A 17,537-nucleotide genomic window follows, 5' to 3' on the forward strand; every position below is an offset into this window, starting at 1 on the left:
TGGAAAAATCCATGGAAACATCCTGGATTCATCCATGGATAAATCCTGGATTCATCCTGATTTCATCCTGGAAAAATCCTGGGTTCATCCTGAAAACATCCTGAAAAAATCCTGGATTTATCCATGGAAGCATCCTGGATTCATACATGGATAAATTCTGGTTTCATCCTGGATTAATCCATGGATAAATTCTGAATTCGTACTGGGTTCATCCTGGAAAAATCCTGGAAAAATCCTGAAAAAATCCTGGATTAATCTATGGAAACATCCTGGATTCATCCAGGAAAAATCATGGATTAATCCATGGATAAATCCTGGGTTCATCCTGGAAAAATCTTGGGTTCATCCTGGAAAAATCCTGGATTTATCCATGGAAACATCCTGGATTCATACATGGATAAATTCTGGTTTCATCCTGGATTGATCTATGGATAAATCCTGGATTCGTACTGGGTTCATCCTGGAAAAATCCTGGAAACATGCTGAAAAAATCCTGGATTAATCCATGGAAACATCCTGAAAGCATCCAGGAAAAATCATGGATTAATCCATGGATAAATCTGGGTTCATCCTGGAAAAATCCTGGATTTATCCATGGAAACATCCTGGAAACATCCTGGATTCGTACTGGGTTCATCCTGGAAAAATCCCGGAAAAATTCTGGATTCGTACTGGGTTCATCCTGGAAAAAATCTTGGAAACATTCTGGGTTCATCCTGGAAACAGCCTGGAAAAATCCAAGGAAACATCCTGGATTCATCCATGGATAAATTCTGGTTTCATCCTGGAATAATCTATGGATAAATCCTGGATTCATACTGGGTTCATCCGTGGAAAAATCCATGGATAAATCCTGGATTCATCCTGATTTCATCCTGAGAACATCCTGAAAAAGTCCTGGATTTATCCATGGAAGCATCCTGGATTCATACATGGATAAATTCTGGTTTCATCCTGGATTGATCTATGGATAAATCCTGGATTCTTCCTGGGTTCATGCTGGAAAAATCCTGGAAGAATCCATGGGAACATCCTGGATTCGTCCATGGATTAATCCTGGATTTATCCATGGAAACATCCTGGATTCATCCAGGAAAAATCCTGGATTAATCCATGGATAAATCCTGGATTCATACTGGGTTCATCCATGGATTCATCCTGGAAAAATCCTGGATTCATCCTGAGAACATCCTGGATTGATCCATGAATAAATCCTGGAAACATCCTGGATGATAGAATGGTTTGGGTTGGAAAGGAACCATGTCAATAATTCCCAGATTTCAGGTTGGAGTGGATTTGGAATCCCATCCCAGTTCCCAGATTTTGGGTTGGAATGGATTTGAAATCCCACCCAGTTTGGAATTCTCATATTTCAGGTTGGAATGGATTTGAAATCCTGTCCCAATTCCCAGATTTTGACTTGGCATTTAAATGCCATCCCTATTCCCCAATTTAGGGTTGGAATGGATTTGAAATCCCGTCCAGTTTGGAATTCGAGGGATCATGGAATGGATGGGGTTGGAATGGATTTGGAATCCCATCCAGTTTGGAATTCCCAGATTTTGGGTTGGAATGGATTTTAAATGCCATCCCAATTCCCCAGTTTCGGGTTGGAGTGGTTTTGGAATCCCCTCCAGTTTGGAATTCATGGGATCATGGAACCAGGTTGGAATGGATTTGGAATCCCATCCCAATTCCCAGATTTTGGCTTGGAATGGATTTGAAATCCTATCCAGTTTGGAATTCATGGGATCATGGAATGGATGGGGTTGGAATGGATTTGGAATCCCATCCAGTTTGGAGTTCTCATATTTTGGGTTGGAATGGATTTGGAATCCCATCCCAATTCCCAGATTTTGGCTTGGAATGGATTTTAAATGCCATCCCAGTTCCCCAGTTTCAGGTTGGAGTGGATTTGGAATCCCATCCAGTTTGGAATTCATGGGATCATGGAATGGATGGGGTTGGAATGGATTTGAAATCCCATCCCAATTCCCAGATTTTGGTTTGGAATGGATTTTAAATCCCATCCAGTTTGGAATTCAAGGGATCATGGAATGGATTGGGGTTGGAATGGATTTGGAATCCTATCCAGTTTGGAGTTCTCATATTTTGATATTTTGGGTTGGAATGGATTTTAAATGCCATCCCAGTTCCCCAGTTTCAGGTTGGAGTGGATTTGGAATTCCATCCATTTGGAATTCCCAGATTTTGGGTTGGAATGGATTTGAAATCCCATCCAGTGTGGAATTTATGGGATCGTGTCATAGTTTGGGTTGGAATGGATTTGAAATCCCATCCCAATTCCCAGATTTTGGGTTGGAATGGATTTGAAATCCCATCCAGTGTGGAATTCATGGGATCATGGAATGGATTGGGTTAGAATGGATTTGAAATCCCATCCAGTTTGGAGTTCTCATAATTTGGCTTGGAATGGCTTTGGAATCCCGTCCAGTTTGGATGGAATGGGTTGGAATGGATTTGGAATCCCATCCCAGTTCCCAGATTTTGGCTTGGAATGGATTTGAAATCCCCTCCAGCTTGGATGGATTGGGTTGGAATGGATTTGGAATCCCATCCATTTGGGTGGAATGGCTTGGAATGGCTTTGGAATCCCGTCCAGTTTGGAATTCATGGGATCATGGAATGGATGGGGTTGGAATGGATTTGGAATCCCATCCATTTGGATGGAATGGGTTGGAATGGAATGGGTTGGAATGGAATGGGTTGGAATGCAATGGGTTGGAATGTCTTTGGAATCCTGTCCAGTTTGGATGGAATGGGTTGGAATGGATTGGGTTGGAATGGATTGGGTTGGAATGGATTGGGTTGGGATGGAATGGGTTGGAATGGAATGGGTTGGGATGGAATGGGTTGGAATGGAATGGGTTGGGATGGAATGGGTTGGAATGGATTGGGTTGGAATGGATTGGGTTGGATTGGCCTCGGGGCCCCGGGGCGGGATGGAGTGGTGATCCCGAGCCGGAATTCCCGCAGGGAATCGCATCCTGACGCTGGGCGAGGTGCCCAAGGACCAGGTGTACGCGCTGAAGCTCAAGGGCATCTCCATCTGCTTCTCCATGCTGAAGGCGGCGCTCAGCGGCAGCTACGTCAACTTCGGCGTCTTCCGCCTGTACGGGGACGACGCGCTGGACAACGCCCTGCAGACCTTCATCAAGCTGCTGCTCTCCATCCCCCACAGCGACCTCCTGGTGAGGGGCCGCGGTGCCGGGCGGGGGGTGGAATTCTGGCCTGGGAATGACAGTTCCATTCCCAGAAATCCAAATTCTGTCCTGGGAATCCCAGTTCCATCCTCGGAATCCCAGTTCTGGCCTGGGAATAACAGTTTGTTCCTGGGAATCGTGATTCCATCCCTGGGAATCCCAGTTCTGTCCTGGGAATCCAAATTCTGTCCTGGGAATCGGAATTCCGTCCTGGGAATCCCAGTTCTGTCCTGGGAATCCCAGTTCTGTCCTGGGAATCCCAGTTCTGTCCTGGGAATCGGAATTCTGCCCTGGGAATAACAGTTCCATTCCCAGAATCCCGGTTCTGTCATGGGAATCGCGATTCCATCCCTGGGAATCCCAGTTCTGTCCTGGGAATCCCAGTTCCGTCCTGGGAATTGGAATTCCATCCCTGGGAATCCCAGTTCTGTCCCCAGAATCCCAGTTCCTTCCTGGGAATACCAATTCCATCCTGGAAATTCCAGTTCCGTCCTGGGAATCCAAATTCTGTCCTGGGAATCCCAGTTCCATCCTGGGAGCTGGAATTCCATCCCTGGGAATCCCAGTTCCGTCCTGGGAATTGTAATTCTGTCCCTGGGAATCCCAGTTCTGTCCTGGGAATCCCGATTCCATCCCCAGAATTCCAGTTCCATCCCTGGGAATTCCAGTTCCATCCCAGGAGAAGCTGGAGGAGAGGAGGGAGGGATGAAGGGGTTGGGGCAGGGATGGGAATGGGCAGCGGGCTCTGGATAAAGCACAGGAAGAATTCCCAGATTTTGGGTGGGAATGGGTTTGAAATCCCATCCCAATTCCCAGATTTTGGTTGGGAAATCCCATCCCAATTCCCAGATTTTGGGTTTGAAATCCCATCCCAATTCCCAGATTTTGGGTTTGAAATCCCATCCCAATTCCCAAATTTAGGGTAGGAAATCCCATCCCAATTCCCAGATTCTGGGCAGGAATGGGTTTTAAATCCTATCCCAATTTCCAGATTTTGGGTGGGAATGGATTTGAAATCCCATCCCAATTCCCAGATTTTCCCTTGGGAAAATAAAAAGTGGGAAAAATTATTGGATGGAGCAGCATTGGGAACATGGAATGGAATGGGAGAGAAGGAAAATGGGAAATGTTGGATTGGGAGAAAAGGAAAATGGGAAATGTTGGAATGGGAGAGAGAAGGAAAATGGGAAATGTTGGAATGAAAGAGAAGGAAAATGGGAAATGTTGAGAAGGAAGAGAAGGAAAATGGGAATTTTGGAATGAGAAGGAAAATGGGAAATGTTGGAATGGATGAGAAGGAAAATGGGAAATGTTGGAATGGGAGAGAGAAGGAAAATGGGAAATGTTGAGAAGGAAGAGAAGGAAAATGGGAAATGTTGGAATGAGAAGGAAAATGGGAAATGTTGGAATGAGAGAGAAGGAAAATGGGAATTTTGGAATGAATAAGAAGGAAAATGGGAAATGTTGGAATGGGAGAGAAGGAAAATGGGAATGTTGAGAAGGAAGAGAAGGAAAATGGGAAATGTTGGAATGAATGAGAAGGAAAATGGGAAATGTTGAGAAGGAAGAGAAGGAAAATGAGAAATGTTGGAATGAATGAGGAGGAAAATGGGAAATGTTGAGAAGGAAGAGAAGGAAAATGGGAATTTTGGAATGAGAAGGAAAATGGGAAATGTTGGGAAGGAAGAGAAGGAAAATGGGAAATGTTGGAATGGGAGAGAGAAGGAAAATGGGAAATGTTGGGAAGGAAGAGAAGGAAAATGGGAATTTTGGAATGAGAAGGAAAATGGGAAATGTTGGATTGGGAGAAAAGGAAAATGGGAAATGTTGGAATGAATGAGAAGGAAAATGGGAAATGTTGGAATGAGAAGGAAAATGGGAAATGTTGGAATGAGAGAGAAGGAAAATGGGAAATGTTGGAATGAATAAGAAGGAAAATGGGAAATGTTGGAATGGGAGAGAGAAGGAAAATGGGAAATGTTGGAATGAATGAGAAGGAAAATGGGAAATGTTGAGAAGGAAGAGAAGGAAAATGGGAATTTTGGAATGAATAAGAAGGAAAATGGGAAATGTTGGAATGGGAGAGAGAAGGAAAATGGGAAATGTTGGAAAGGAAGAGAAGGAAATGGGAAATCTCTTGGAATAAATCCCATTTTCTGGGATGGAGAACCCTTGCTCAGTTCTCCCAGCAGATCCACCAGCACATCCCAGCTGATTTCACCACAGGCTGCATTTGGGAATTTTTTGCTTCCAGCAAAACCAAGCCGATTTTTCCTGCTTTTCCTTCAGGATTATCCCAAGCTCAGCCAATCCTACTATTCCCTGCTGGAAGTGCTCACCCAGGACCACATGAACTTCATCGCCAGCCTGGAGCCCCACGTCATCATGTACATCCTGTCCTCCATCTCCGAGGGCCTCACCGCGCTGGGTAACTCCTGCTGCTCCTTCCTGCCTTTCCCGGGGTTTGGGGTGGGATTTTCCTGGGGTTTGTAAAAAAATCAGGGTTGAAAACCCCATTTTCCAGGTGGAGATTGGAATTTTCCATGTGGGGATTTGGATTTTCCACGTGGGGATTTGGAATTTGAAGCTGGGATTCGAATTTTCCATGTGGGGATTTGAATTTTCCCTGTGGGGATTCGAATTTTCCATGTGGGGATTCGAAAATTCCGTGTGGGGATTCAAATTTTCCATGTGGGGATTCAAATTTCCATGTGGGGATTCGAATTTTCCGTGAGGGGATTGAAATTTTCCATGTGGGGATTTGAATTTTCCGTGTGGGGATTTGAATTTTTCCATGTGGGGATTTGGAATTTGAAGCTGGGATTTGAATTTTCTATGTGGGGATTTGAATTTTCCATGTGGGGATTTGAATTTTCCATGTGGTGATTTGAATTTTCCGTGTGGGGATTTGAAATTTCCGTGTGGGGATTTGAAATTTCCATGTGGATATTCGAATTTTCCGTGTGGGGATTTGAATTTTTCCATGTGGGATTTGGAATTTCCGTGTGGGGATTCGGAATTTCCATGTGGGGATTTGAAAATTCCGTGTGGGGATTCGGAATTTCCCACGTGGGGATTCAAATTTTCCATGTGGGGATTTGAATTTTTCCATGTGGGGATTCGAATTTTCCGTGTGGGGATTTGAATTTTCCGTGTGGGGATTTGAATTTTCCGTGTGGGGATTTGGAATTTGAAGCTGGGATTTGAATTTTCTGTGTGGGGATTTGAATTTTCCGTGTGGGGATTTGAATTTTCCATGTGGGGATTTGAATTTTCCCTGCGGTGATTTGAATTTTCCGTGTGGGGATTTGAATTTTCCGTGTGGGGATTTGAATTTTCCATGTGGGGATTTGAATTTTCCACGTGGGGATTTGGAATTTGAAGCTGGGATTTGAATTTTCTGTGCGGGGATTTGGAATTTCCGTGTGGGGATTTGGAATTTTCCGTGTGGGGATTCGAATTTTCCATGTGGGGATTTGAATTTTCCATGTGGGGATTTGAATTTTCCGTGTGGGGATTTGAAATTTCCGTGTGGGGATTCGAAATTTCCGTGTGGGGATTCGAAAATTCCGTGTGGGGATTCCAAATTTCCATGTGGGGATTCAAATTTTCCGTGTGGGGATTCAAATTTTCCATGTGGGGATTTGAATTTTCTGTGTGGGGATTTGGAATTTGAAGCTGGGATTTGAATTTTCCATGTGGGGATTCGAATTTTCCATGTGGGGGTTTGAATTTTGCGTGCGGGGATTTCAATTTTCCACGTGGAGATTCGAATTTTCCGTGTGCGGATTCGAAATTTCCATGTGGGGATTTGAATTTTCCATGTGGGGATTTGAATTTTCCATGTGGGGATTTGAATTTTCCACGTGGGGATTTGAGTTTTCCGTGTGGGGATTCAAAATTTCCATGTGGGGATTCGAATTTTTCGTATGGGGGTTCGAATTTTCTGTGCGGGGATTTGGAATTTGAAGCTGGGATTTGAATTTTCCACGTGGGGATTTGAATTTTCCGTGTGGGGATTTGAAAATTCCGTGTGGGGATTTGGAATTTGAAGCTGGAATTTGAATTTTCCACGAGGGGATTTCAATTTTCCGTGTGGGGATTTCAATTTTCCGCATGGAGATTTGAATTTTCCGTGTGGGGATTTGAATTTTCCATGTGGGGATTTGGAATTTGAAGCTGGGATTTGAATTTTCTATGTGGGGATTTGAATTTTTCCGTGTGGGGATTCGAAATTTCCGTGTGGGGATTCAGAATTTCCATGTGGGGATTCGAATTTTCCGTGTGGGGATTTGAATTTTCCATGTGGGGATTTGAATTTTCCGTGTGGGGATTTGAATTTTCCGTGTGGGGATTTGAATTTTCCATGTGGGGATTTGAATTTTCCATGTGGGGATTCGAATTTTCCGTGTGGGGATTCAAATTTTCCATGTGGGGATTTGAATTTTCCGTGTGGGGATTTGGAATTTGAAGCTGGGATTTGAATTTTCCATGTGGGGATTCGAATTTTCCATGTGGGGATTCGGAATTTCCGTGTGGGGATTCGAATTTTCCGTGTGGGGATTTGAAATTTCCATGTGGGGATTTGAATTTTCCGTGTGGGGATTTGAATTTTTCCATGTGGGGATTTGGAATTTGAAGCTGGGATTTGAATTTTCCACGTGGGGATTTGAATTTTCCACGTGGGGATTTGAATTTTCCGTGTGGGGATTTGAATTTTCCATGTGGGGATTTGAATTTTTCCATGTGGGGATTTGGAATTTGAAGCTGGGATTTGAATTTTCTATGTGGGGGTTTGAATTTTGCGTGAGGGGATTCGAATTTTCCGTGTGGGGATTTGAATTTTCCATGTGGGGATTTGAATTTTCCGTGTGGGGATTCGGAATTTGAAGCTGGGATTCGAATTTTCCATGTGCGGATTTGAATTTTCCGTGTGGGGATTCGAATTTCCATGTGGGGATTCGAATTTTCCATGTGGGGGTTTGAATTTTGCGTGAGGGGATTCGAATTTTCCGTGTGGGGATTCGAATTTTCCATGTGGGGATTCTTATTTTCCGTGTGGGGATTCAAAATTTCCATGTGGGATTCGAAAATTCCGTGTGGGGATTCCAGATTTCCATGTGGGGATTTGAATTTTTCCATGTGGGGATTTGAATTTTCCATGTGGGGATTTGAATTTTCCTGTGTGGGGATTTTGAATTTGAAGCTGGGATTTGAATTTTCTATGTGGGGATTCGAATTTTACGTGTGGGATTCGAATTTTCCATGTGGGATTCGAATTTTCCGTGTGGGGATTTGAATTTTCTATGTGGGATTTGAATTTCTGTGTGGGGATTCATAATTTCCGTGTGGGGATTCGAAATTTCCATGTGGGTATTCAAATTCCGTGTGGGGATTCCAAATTTCCATGTGGGGATTTGGAATTTTCCGTGTGGGGATTCAATTTTCCATGTGGGGATTTGAATTTTCTGTGTGGGGATTTGGAATTTGAGTGGGATTTGAATTTTCCATGTGGGGGTTTGAATTTTGCGTGAGGGGATTTGAATTTTCCACGTGGGGATTTGAATTTTCCATGTGGGGATTTGAATTTTCCATGTGGGGATTTGAAATTTCCGTGTGGGGATTCGAATTTTCCGTGTGGGGATTTGAATTTTCCGTGTGGGGATTTGAATTTTCCGTGTGGGGATTCGAATTTTTCGTATGGGGGTTCGAATTTCTGTGCGGGATTTGGAATTTGAAGTGGGATTCGAATTTTCCATGTGGGGATTTGAATTTTCCCTGTGGGGATTCGAAATTCCTGTGGGGATTCGAATTTCCATGTGGGGATTTGAATTTCCGTGTGGGGATTTGAATTTTCCATGTGGGGATTTGGAATTTGAAGTGGGATTTGAATTTTCATGTGGGGATTTGAATTTTCACATGGGGATTTAATTTTCCGTGTGGGGATTTGAATTTTCCATGTGGGCATTCGGAATTTCCATGTGGGGATTTGAATTTTCCCTGTGGGGATTCGAATTTTCCATGTGGGGATTTGAATTTTCTATGTGGGGATTTGACACCTCCCACAATCCTGGATTTTCCCAACCTGGCCTTGGATGCTTCCACTTTATTTTCCTCCAAAACCCCACTTTTTCCCCATTTTTTCAATTTTCCCTCCCAAGCCCCCATTTTCCCCCCAAACCTTCTTTTTCTTTTCCATCCATAACCTCTTTCCCCCCCATTTTTTCCCCATTTTTCTCCATTTTCTCCCATATTTCCCCCGTGTTTTCCCTATTTTTTCCCTTCCCAAACCTCACTTTTTTTTCTCCTGAACCCCCATTTTTTCCCCTATTTTTTCCCCATATTCCTTCCAAAACCCCCATTTTTTCCCCCAAACCCCCATTTTCTCCTCAAACCCCATTTTCCCCCCTCATTTTTCTTTTCCCCACATTGTTTCCCCCATTTTCCCTTTCCCAAACCCCCCTTTTTTTATCCTGAACCCCCGTTTTTTTTTCCCCATATTCCTCCCAAAACCCCCATTTTTCCCCCAAACCCCCCATTTTTCCCCCAAACCCTCTTTTTTTCTGTCCAAATCCCCCCTTTTTTCCTCATTTTTTTCCCCATTTTTTCCCCATTTTTTCCCCCTTTTACCCGTCCTAAACTCCCATTTTTTCCCCCTCAAACTTGTGGTTTTTTCCCCCAAACCCCCATTTTTTCCCCGATTTTTTCCCAATTCTTCCCCATATTCCTCCCAAAACCCCCATTTTCTCCCCCAAACCCCCATTTTCTCCCCCAAACCCTCATTTTCTGCCCCCTCAGACACCATGGTGTGCACGGGCTGCTGCTCCTGCCTGGACCACATCGTCACCTACCTGTTCAAGCAGCTCTCGCGCAGCACCAAGAAGAGATCGACGCCGCTGGCGCAGGAGAGCGATCGCTTCCTGCACATCATGCAGCAGCACCCCGAGATGATCCAGCAGGTCAGCCCAGCACTCCTGGGGGGCGAAAAATGCACCTGGGGGGGCAAAAAATGCACCTGGGGGGGTAAAAAATGCACCTGGGGGGGTAAAAAATGCACCTGGGGGGGTAGAAAATGCACCTGGGGGGTAAAAAATATACCTGGGGGGTAAAAAATGCACCTGGGGGGGCAAAAAATGCACCTGGGGGGGTAAAAAATGCACCTGGGGGGTAAAAAATGCACCTGGGGGGTAAAGAATGCACTTGGGAGGGTAAAAAATGCACCTGGGGGGTAAAAAATGCACCTGGGGGGTAAAAAATGCACCGAGGGGGTAAAAAATGCACCTGGGGGGAAAAAAGTGCACCTAGGGGGTAAAAAATATACCGGGTGGGTAAAAAATGCACCAAGGGGTAAAAAAATGCACCTGGAGGGGTAAAAAATGCACCTGGGGGGTAAAAAATGCACTTGGGAGGGTAAAAAATACACTTGGGGGGTAAAAAATGTACCTGGAGGGGTAAAGAATGCACCTGGAGGGGTAAAGAATGCACCTAGGGGGGTAAAGAATGCACTTGGGGGTAAAAAATACACCTGGAGGGGTAAAAAATGCACCTGGGGGGTAAAAAATGCACCTTGGGGGTAAAAAATGGACCTGGGAGGTAAAAAATGTACCTGGAGGGGTAAAGAATGCACTTGGGAGGGTAAAAAATGCACTGAGGGGGGGTAAAAAAATGCACCTGGGGGGGTAAAAAACAACAGAGGAGCCCCAAAACCCAGTGGAATTCATTGGTTCAAAGCTCCAGAACCTTGAGTCTCCAGGAGATTCCCAAATCCCAGAGCGAGGAGGGAGCTGGGTGGGATTTGGGGTGGGAGTGGGATCCATGGGATGGGATGGGATGGGATCCTTGAGATTGGGATCCATGGGATGGGATGGGATCCGTGAACTCCATGGGATCCACAGGATTGGGATGGGATGGGATGGAATGGGATCCATGGAATGGGATCTATGGGATTGGGATGGGGTGGGATCCATGGGATGGGATGGGATCCATGAACTCCATGGGATCCACGGGATTGGGATGGGATGGGATCCATGGGATCTGCAGGATTGGGATAGGATTTGGGATCCATGAGATCCATGGGATGGGATGGGATCCGTGGGATCCATAGGATTGGGATGGGATTCAGGGTCCATGAGATCCATGGGGTGGGATCCATGGTATTGGGACCCATGGCATCCATGGGATGGAATGGAATGGGATCCATGGTATTGGGATCCATGGGATGGGATCTCTGAGATCCATGGGAGTGGGATGGGATCCATGGGATCCACAGGATTAGGATGGGATCAATGAGATTGATCCATGGGATCCATGGGGTGGGATGGGATTTGGGATCCATGAGATCCATGGGATGGGATCCACAGGATTGGGATGGGATGAGATCCATGGGATCCCTGGGATCAGGATAGGATGGGATCCATGGGATTGGTACCCATGGGATCCATGGGATGGGATGGAATGGGATCCATGGGAGTGGGATGGGATCCATGGGATCCTCAGGATTGGGATGGGATCCATGAGATTGATCCATGAGATCCATGGGATGGGATCCACAGGATTGGGATGGGATGAGATCCATGGGATCCCTGGGATCAGGATAGGATGGGATCCATGGGATCGGGATGGGATGGGATCCATGGGATCAGGACAGGATGGGATCCATGGGATTGGGATCCATGGGATTGGGATGGGATGAGATCCATGGGATCCCTGGGATCAGGATAGGATGGGATCCATGGGATGGGACCCACAGGATTGGGATGGGATGAGATCCATGGGATCCATGGGATCGGGATGGGATGGGATCCATGGCATTGGGACCCACGGGATCCCTGGGGGGGGTGCAGGGGCTGCCTTTAACCCTTGGCTCCCCGTGCCAGATGCTCTCGACGGTGCTGAACATCATCATCTTCGAGGACTGCCGGAACCAGTGGTCCATGTCCCGGCCCCTGCTCGGCCTCATCCTGCTCAACGAGAAGGTGAGGGATCCATCCCTGCTGGAGAAGGCTTGGATGAGGGAGGAGAACATTCCCAGGAAAGCCTTGGAATGATCCCATGGCCAGGAGAGCTCCTTGGAATGATCCCATGGCCAGGATGGTCCCTGGAATGATCCCATGGCCAGGATGGTCCTTGGAATGATCCCATGGCCAGGATGATCCTTGGGATGATCCCATGGCCAGGATGATCCTTGGGATGATCCCATGGCCAGGAGAGCTCCCAGGAATGATCCCATGGCCAGGATGGTCCCTGGAATGATCCCATGGCTGGTCAGGAGAGCTCCTTGGGATAATCCTGTGGCCAGGATGGTCCTTGGGATGATCCCATGGCCAGGAGAGTTCCTTGGGATGATCCCATGGCCAGGATGATCCTTGGGATGATCCCATGACCGGAATGGTCCTTGGGATGATCCCATGGCCAGGAGAGCTCCTTGGGATGATCCCATGGCCAGGATGATCCCGTGGCCAGGATGATCCTTGGGATGATCCCATGGCCAGGATGGTCCTTGGGATGATCCCATGGCCAGGATGGTCCTTGGAATGATCCCGTGGCCAGGAGAGCTCCCAGGAATGATTCCATGGCCAGGATGATCCTGTGGCCAGGATGGTCCTTGGAATGATCCCATGGCCAGGATGATCCCATGGCCAGGATGATCCTTGGAATGATCCCATGGCCAGGAGAGCTCCTTGGAATGATCCCATGGCCGGGATGATCCTTGGGATGATCCCATGGCCAGGATGATCCTTTGGATGATTGCATGGCCAGGATGGTCCTTGAGATGATGGCCTCTCCATGGCCAGGAGAGTTCCTTGGGATGATCCCATGGCCAGGAGACCTCCCAGGAATGATTGATTCCATGGCCAGGATGATCCTGTGGCCAGGATGGTCCCTGGAATGATCCCGTGGCCGGGATGATCCTTTGGATGATCCTGTGGCCAGGAGAGCTTCTTGGGATAATCGTGTGGCCAGGATGGTCCCTGGAATGATCCCATGGCCAGGATGATCCCATGGCCAGGATGGTCCCTGGAATGATCCCGTGGCCAGGATGGTCCCATGGCCAGGAGAGCTCCTCAGAGCTGATCATTCCACCTCCACCCCTCGTACTTTGGGATGCTCCCTCCTCATCCCCACACCCGAGGGGGCTGTGCCCGATCCCAAATCCCGATCCCATGGGAATTAACCCCTTGCTGTCCCGCTTTCCCCCAGTACTTCTCGGACCTGCGGAACAGCATCGTCAACAGCCAGCCCCCGGAGAAGCAGCAGGCCATGCACCTGTGCTTCGAGAACCTCATGGAGGGCATCGAGCGCAACCTGCTCACCAAGAACCGCGACAGGTCAGGAACGGGAGCGGGAATGGGAACGGGAACGGGAATGGGAGTGGGAGTTGGAAAGGGAGTGGGAATGGGAACGGGAATGGGATTGGGAACGGGAATGGGAACAGGAATGGGAATGGGAATGGGAACAGGAATGGGAATGGGATTGGGAATGGGAATGGGAATGGGAATGGGAACGGGAATGGGAATGGGAGCGGGAGCTGGAATGGGAACGGGAATGGGATTGGGAATGGGAACGGGAGCGGGAGCTGGAATGGGAATGGGAATGGGAACGGGAGCGGGAACGGGAACGGGAATGGGAACGGGAATGGGAATGGGAATGGGAATGGGAATGGGAACGGGAAAGGGAGCGGGAGCGGGAATGGGAATGGGAACGGGAGCGGGATTGGGAATGGGAACAGGAATGGGATTGGGAATGGGAACGGGAGCGGGAGCTGGAATGGGAATGGGAATGGGATTGGGAATGGGAACGAGAACAGGAACGGGATTGGGAATGGGAACGGGAACAGGAACGGGAACAGGAATGGGAATAGGATTGGGAATGGGAACGGGATTGGGAACAGGAATGGGAACGGAAATGGGAGCGGGAATGGGAATGGGAACGGGAATGGGAATGGGAACGGGATTGGGAATGGGAATGGAAGTGGTGGAGTGGAGTGGAGGAACCATGGAATGTGATGGAAGGCTGGAATCATGGAATGGTGGAGCTATGAAATCATGGAATGACGGAATGCTGGAATCATGGAACCATGGAATGGTGGAATCATGAAATGATGGAATGGTGGAGTGGTGGAATGATGGAATGTGATGGAATGCTGAAATCATGGAATGGTGGAGTGATGGAATGGTGGAATGTGATGGAATGATGGAATCATGGAATGTGATGGAATGCTGAAATCATGGAATGGTGGAATGATGGAATTATGGAATGATAGAATGCTGGAATGTGATGGAATGCTGGAATCATGGAATGCAGGAATGGTGGAATGTGATGGAATGATAGAACAATGGAGTGATGGAATGTGATGGAATCATGGAATCCTGGAATGACAGAATGGTGGAATAATGGAATGGTGGAGTGGTGGAATGCTGGAATCACGGAACCATGGAATAGTGGAATCTTGAAATGATGGAGTGATGGAATGGTGGAATGATGGAATTATGGAATGATAGAATGCTGGAATGTGATGGAATGCTGGAATCATGGAATGCTGGAATGGTGGAATGTGATGGAATGCTGGAATGATGGAGCGATGGAATCATGGAATGATAGAACGATGGAGTGATGGAATGTGATGGAATCATGGAATCCTGGAATGACAGAATGCTGGAACGATGGAATGTGGTGGAACACTGGAATCATGGAATTACAGAATGATGGAATGTGATGGAATCCTGGAACCATGAAATGGTGGAGTGATGGAATGGTGGAATGAGGGAATGGTGGAATGTGATGGAATCATGGAATGATAGAACAATGGAGTGATGGAATGTGATGGAATCATGGAATCCTGGAATGACAGAATGGTGGAATAATGGAATGGTGGAACACTGGAATCGTGGAATTACAGAATGATGGAATGTGATGGAATCCTGGAATCATGAAATGGTGGAGTGATGGAATGGTGGAATGAGGAATGTGGAATGTGATGGAATGTGGATGACGAATGTGGAGTCTTGGAATGTGATGGAATCCTGGAATGACAGAATGGTGGAGGTTGATGGTGGAACATGGAATCGTGGAATTGAAGAATGTGGAATGATGGAATGTGATGGAATCCTGAAATCATGGAATGGTGGAGTGATGGAATGGTGGAATGTGATGGAGTCATGGAATCATGGAACGCTGGAATGGTGGAATGTGATGGAATCATGGAATCCTGAGTGACAGAATGGTGGAATAATGGAATGGTGGAGTGGTGGAATCGTGGAATTACAGAATGATGGAATGTGATGGAATCCTGGAATCATGAAATGGTGGAATGCTGGAATGATGGAATGTGATGGAATGGTGGAATGACAATGATGGTTGGAATGTGACGGAATCAGGAATCTGGAATGATAAAATGCTGGAAGATGGAATGTGGTGGAATCCTGGAACATGAAATGGTGGAGTGATGGAATGGTGGAATGTATGGAATGTGATGGAATGCTGATCTGGAATGACAGAATGGTGGAGTGTTGGAATGGTGGAACACTGGAATCGTGGAATGACAGAATGCTGGAATGATGGAATGTGGTGGAATCCTGGAATCATGAAATGGTGGAGTGATGGAATGCTGGAATGAGGGAATGGTGGAATGTGATGGAATGGTGGAACGATAGAATGATGGAGTCTTGGAATGTGATGGAATCATGGAATCCTGGAATGACAGAATGGTGGAATAATGGAATTGTGGAACACTGGAATCGTGGAATTGAAGAATGCTGGAATGATGGAATGTGATGGAATCCTGGAACCATGAAATGATGGAGTGATGGAATGGTGGAATTACGGAACCATGGAATGGTGGAATCGTGGAATGATGGAATGCTGGAATAATGGAATGGTGGAGTGGTGGAATGTGATGGAATGATGGAATCATGGAATGGTGGAATGTGATGGAATGCTGGAATGATGGAATGCTGGAATGATGGAATGTGATGGAATGATGGAATCATGGAATGATAGAACGATGGAGTGATGGAATGTGATGGAATCATGGAATCCTGGAATGATGGAATGTGGTGGAATCCTGGAATCATGAAATGGTGGAGTGATGGAATGGTGGAATGTGATGGAACGATGGAATGTGATGGAACGCTGGAATGTGATGGAATGTGATGGAATCCTGGAACCATGAAATGGTGGAGTGATGGAATGCTGGAATGTGCTGGAATGGTGGAATGTGATGGAACGCTGGAATGTGATGGAATGTGATGGAATGGTGGAATGTGATGGAATGCTGGAACGCTGGAACGTGATGGAATTCCGCTCTCTGCCTCCCCCCAGGTTCACCCAGAACCTGTCGGCGTTCCGGAGGGAGGTCAACGACTCCATGAAGAACTCGAGCTACGGCGTCAACAGCAACGACATGATGAGCTGACGGCGGCACAGCCCGGCCCGGCCCGGCCCGCTGGGCCAGCCCAGCCCGGAGGGAGCAGCAGGGGGAGCTCACCTGGGCAGGCGTTTTCCCATGGGAAAGGTGGAATCCAGGTGCAGCAATTCCAAGGTGTCTCTGTCTCTCTTTTTCCTTCCCTGGCCGGAACGTGGAACCGGCGGCGCTCCACGCTGCGAAAAGCCTGCCTTGTATAAAAACAAAACAAAACAAAACAAAAAAAAACCACAAAAAAAAAAAAAAAAAAACATGTACATTTTTTCATAACATTTTGGAGCAAGGTTTATATTGAGTTTCAGAAAAACGAGATGATAAAAAAAAAAAAAAAACGCGACAAAAAAAAACGCAAAAAAAATCACAAAAAAAAAAAAAAAAAACGATGATAAAAAAATGATAAAAAAAAAAAGACAAAATGATAAAAAAAAAAACCACAAAAAACAAAGTGTGATTGAAATTTTTACAGAGTCCTGGTGCACCCAGTGCTGGTGTGAGGGTTGTGAATGCGAGTGAGGAAAGCGTGGCCTGAAGCTTTACTGGGCGAGGGGGTGGCTGTGTGAAAGTGCAGAGATCTATTTAGTGAGACGAGCTGTAGAGAGAGAGAGAAGCAAAAACTCAAACAACACAAAAAAAATAATAAATAAATTAAAAAAAAAAAACAAAACAAAAAAAAAAAGATTAAAAATAATAATAATAATAATAAAAAAAAAACCACCACAAAAAAAAAAAAAAAAGGCATTGTAAAATTCCAAATGTATATTTTTTCTTATTAAGCCCCCCTGAAAAAAATCACAGATTTCCCGGTCCCGTCTCGCCCTCGTTCTTGGGAACTCGAAGCCATGACGTGACCCCTCCGTTCGTGCTTGCTCGTGGGTGTCCCTCCTGTCCCC

General features: G+C 46.4%; 1 protein-coding gene across 1 annotated transcript in view; it reads left to right on the forward strand.

Moving 5' to 3' along the window:
- The window catches only part of XPO7 (exportin 7), a 93,851-nt gene extending 77,062 nt beyond the window's left edge, over window positions 1-16,789 (forward strand). Inside the window, exons 22-27 of the mRNA XM_064731219.1 lie at window positions 2,998-3,212; window positions 5,514-5,652; window positions 10,023-10,183; window positions 12,101-12,199; window positions 13,425-13,552; window positions 16,545-16,789. Coding sequence (XP_064587289.1) covers window positions 2,998-3,212; window positions 5,514-5,652; window positions 10,023-10,183; window positions 12,101-12,199; window positions 13,425-13,552; window positions 16,545-16,638 — 836 coding nt within the window. The 3' untranslated portion in view covers window positions 16,639-16,789. The remainder of the gene's footprint in view (window positions 1-2,997; window positions 3,213-5,513; window positions 5,653-10,022; window positions 10,184-12,100; window positions 12,200-13,424; window positions 13,553-16,544) is intronic.
- The last annotated feature ends 748 nt before the right edge of the window (window positions 16,790-17,537 follow it).

The sequence above is a fragment of the Zonotrichia leucophrys genome, chromosome 22 (genome assembly GCF_028769735.1).
Source record: "Zonotrichia leucophrys gambelii isolate GWCS_2022_RI chromosome 22, RI_Zleu_2.0, whole genome shotgun sequence".
In the NCBI taxonomy this organism is placed as follows: Eukaryota; Metazoa; Chordata; class Aves; order Passeriformes; family Passerellidae; genus Zonotrichia; species Zonotrichia leucophrys.